At 43.2% G+C, this 2502-nt stretch overlaps 1 protein-coding gene across 1 annotated transcript in view; it reads right to left on the minus strand.

The window, feature by feature from the left end:
- Positions 1 to 482: 482 nt before the first annotated feature.
- nkx1.2la (NK1 transcription factor related 2-like,a) overlaps positions 483 to 2502 on the minus strand; it is a 3027-nt gene continuing 1007 nt past the window's right edge. The window contains exon 2 of the mRNA XM_014001780.1: positions 483 to 1457. Within this exon, the coding sequence (XP_013857234.1) occupies positions 865 to 1457 (593 nt within the window). The 3' untranslated portion in view covers positions 483 to 864. The remainder of the gene's footprint in view (positions 1458 to 2502) is intronic.

Consider the following 2502-nt stretch of genomic DNA (forward strand, 5'->3'; position numbering starts at 1 on the left):
CTATTAAAATGAATAACAGGCAGACCTCCATTTAMCATTTTATTATAATTAAATTGTTCTTCATTATAATACTCACAATGTCTGATTTCTGTGGGAGGCATAACTTTGTCTRCTCAAAGGTTGTGAAAATGTAAATTTGATCTTTGTAAAAATCACCAAAATAAGCCCATTTGAACAATTAAATCTCTGTATATGTTCTTCTTTTTTCCTATTGCAGATAAAAGTTTATAACTATTCACTTAGATAAAGGTTGAATGCATCTGGAGAGGTTGGTAGTAGCGAGGGATTGGGGCGGGGGTCTACAGCTTGACTTGGAAGTAATAAATGGGGGCTTGGACAAAAATAGGCTGTGAACCACTGATATACAGTAAAGGATGTGGGCGATCTGATTCTTAATGCTGCTGCATATTTGTGGTGCCCTGTGACCTCATGTGGAGGCAGCACGGGAAGAAGGAGCTGGATACGTCGGTGAGGGAATTTTGAAAAATCATCCTGCATCGAAAACTTTGTAGAGAACCACGACACGCAGAAACATACTTTTCATTAAGTTACATTTATTATGATGGCAACAACAACCAAAACAAGATGCACAACATGTGAGAAATTTAGAGGTAGCAGTCTGAAATGTAAAACGAGTTATTAAATTACAAAGACAGAGGGTCTTTGACAGAATTAACTGTTTTTGTTAAATAGGTTACTTATTTTATTTTTCATTTTCATGTTGTTGTGCACCATTTAAATTAAAACATGTATTGAGTATAAGAAAAAATATATAAAAAACATGAAATATATTCTGGGAATAACATGCTCTAGAGTGAGAATTATTATTTTGTGATGGAATATAAAAATCTCAGTCTTTTTTTTTTATAGATGGTGTGAGTTAAAATAAGTCGGCTGTACGAATCCACTGGGCATGAAAGGATGAAGGAGCCCTCCAGTGGATGAAAGTGGAACTCCACCCCCTGTGTGGAAGATCACACTCCCGGAGCTGAAGTTGGAGAAACTTTGATGGAAGCTGCCGGAGCCGGAGCCACAGGTCGCCGGGTTCGGACTGACCAGGGAGTTGGAGCCGGGCTGCAAGGTGCTGTCCGCCCCGGGGTTCTGCTTTTTCCACTTGGTCCTCCTGTTCTGGAACCAGATCTTCACCTGCGTTTCCGTCAGACTCAGAGACAGAGCCAGGTTCAGTCTCTCGCACACGGACAGGTAGCGAGTTGCGCGGAACTTGTTCTCCAGGGCCACCAGCTGCTCGTACGTGAACGCGGTTCTGGCGCGCCGCGGTTTGGCGCACGCCTGGTCCGGACGCCGCCGCTTGTGCGGCGATGGCTCCTGAGGGGGGGCCTCTGTCGTCTTSTTTCCGTCATGTGGCTCGGCTGAGGGCTCCTTGTTGGAGTGCGGGGAGAGAAGAATGGGGTCAGGAACGGGGGGATCCCTGCAGTCTTCATCTCCTGAATCCTCACCTGCAAATAAATGATAGAGAGTTGTCAAAACATGGCATTTAATGCAAAAACTACGACTATTATGATTATTTGGAAGGATAGCAATACCGTTTTATTTGCGTAAAATTGACTAAATCAAAATGTGGAATATTTAAAAGTACATTTTTAAAAGTTTAACTAAACATTTCTAAAAGAAAAGCTTAATTTATAATAAGATCTGTCTTTATTTGAGACAAAAAACAGCCTCCTTTGTGCTAACTTGGCCTTGGTGCTGAAGGACAGCTCCTGACAACCTGCCCCATCCTGTCACCTGCTGGAGAAATGTGTCTTCATTGTGCACGGATGTTTATCTTTCTCCAGTCTGAAGAGCAATTTAAAAAAAACTAATAGAAGAACAGCTGATTATATCTGTAAAATGTTTGATTGGGACCCCGAGGTCGGTGGAGCGGCGAGAAAGCCCTGAGAGGAGGAGGAGGAGGAAGACTTTGGTCACTAATCCTTAAATAATTTATAAAGCGCACAGAGCTCCAAATGTCATGTTGCGGAAAGAAATCCCGTCTAAATCCAGCTTCAGCGCCTCAGCCGTGACGTGCTAATGGAGTTTCATATTTGCGGGCGGATCGATAAATGTCATCTATTTAAAGGGAAGTTTTAATCGAACAATATTTAGGATCAGACATGGATGGGGTGTGAGGTTTGTACCTGCAAGGTGCTGGAGGGAGATATGCAGGAAGCAGTAATGGGATATCGATCAAAGCGCGCAGAGGCATCCTCAATGGGACGATTTAAACAATTATCTGGCCTGCCTGTCCCGGTGCCAATCACACGCTGGGGCTCTGGGAGCRAGCCTTTGTGGCTTCCTTCAAAGGAAACGCAGCTTTGGAAATGAGGGGAAGGTCATACAGAGATGACTATGAACCTAATAGGAGATGCAGTTGTTGGTGTTTGCGCTCTCAGAGAGAAACCTTTGTATTTAACTTGGTTTGAGTATTTCTGCCATTTATTTGTGTGTGTGTGTGTGTGTGTGTGTGTGTGTGTGTGTGTGTGTGTGTGTGTGTGTGTGTGT

The sequence above is a fragment of the Austrofundulus limnaeus genome, unplaced genomic scaffold (assembly GCF_001266775.1).
Source record: "Austrofundulus limnaeus strain Quisiro unplaced genomic scaffold, Austrofundulus_limnaeus-1.0 Scaffold0, whole genome shotgun sequence".
Classification (NCBI taxonomy): domain Eukaryota; kingdom Metazoa; phylum Chordata; class Actinopteri; order Cyprinodontiformes; family Rivulidae; genus Austrofundulus; species Austrofundulus limnaeus.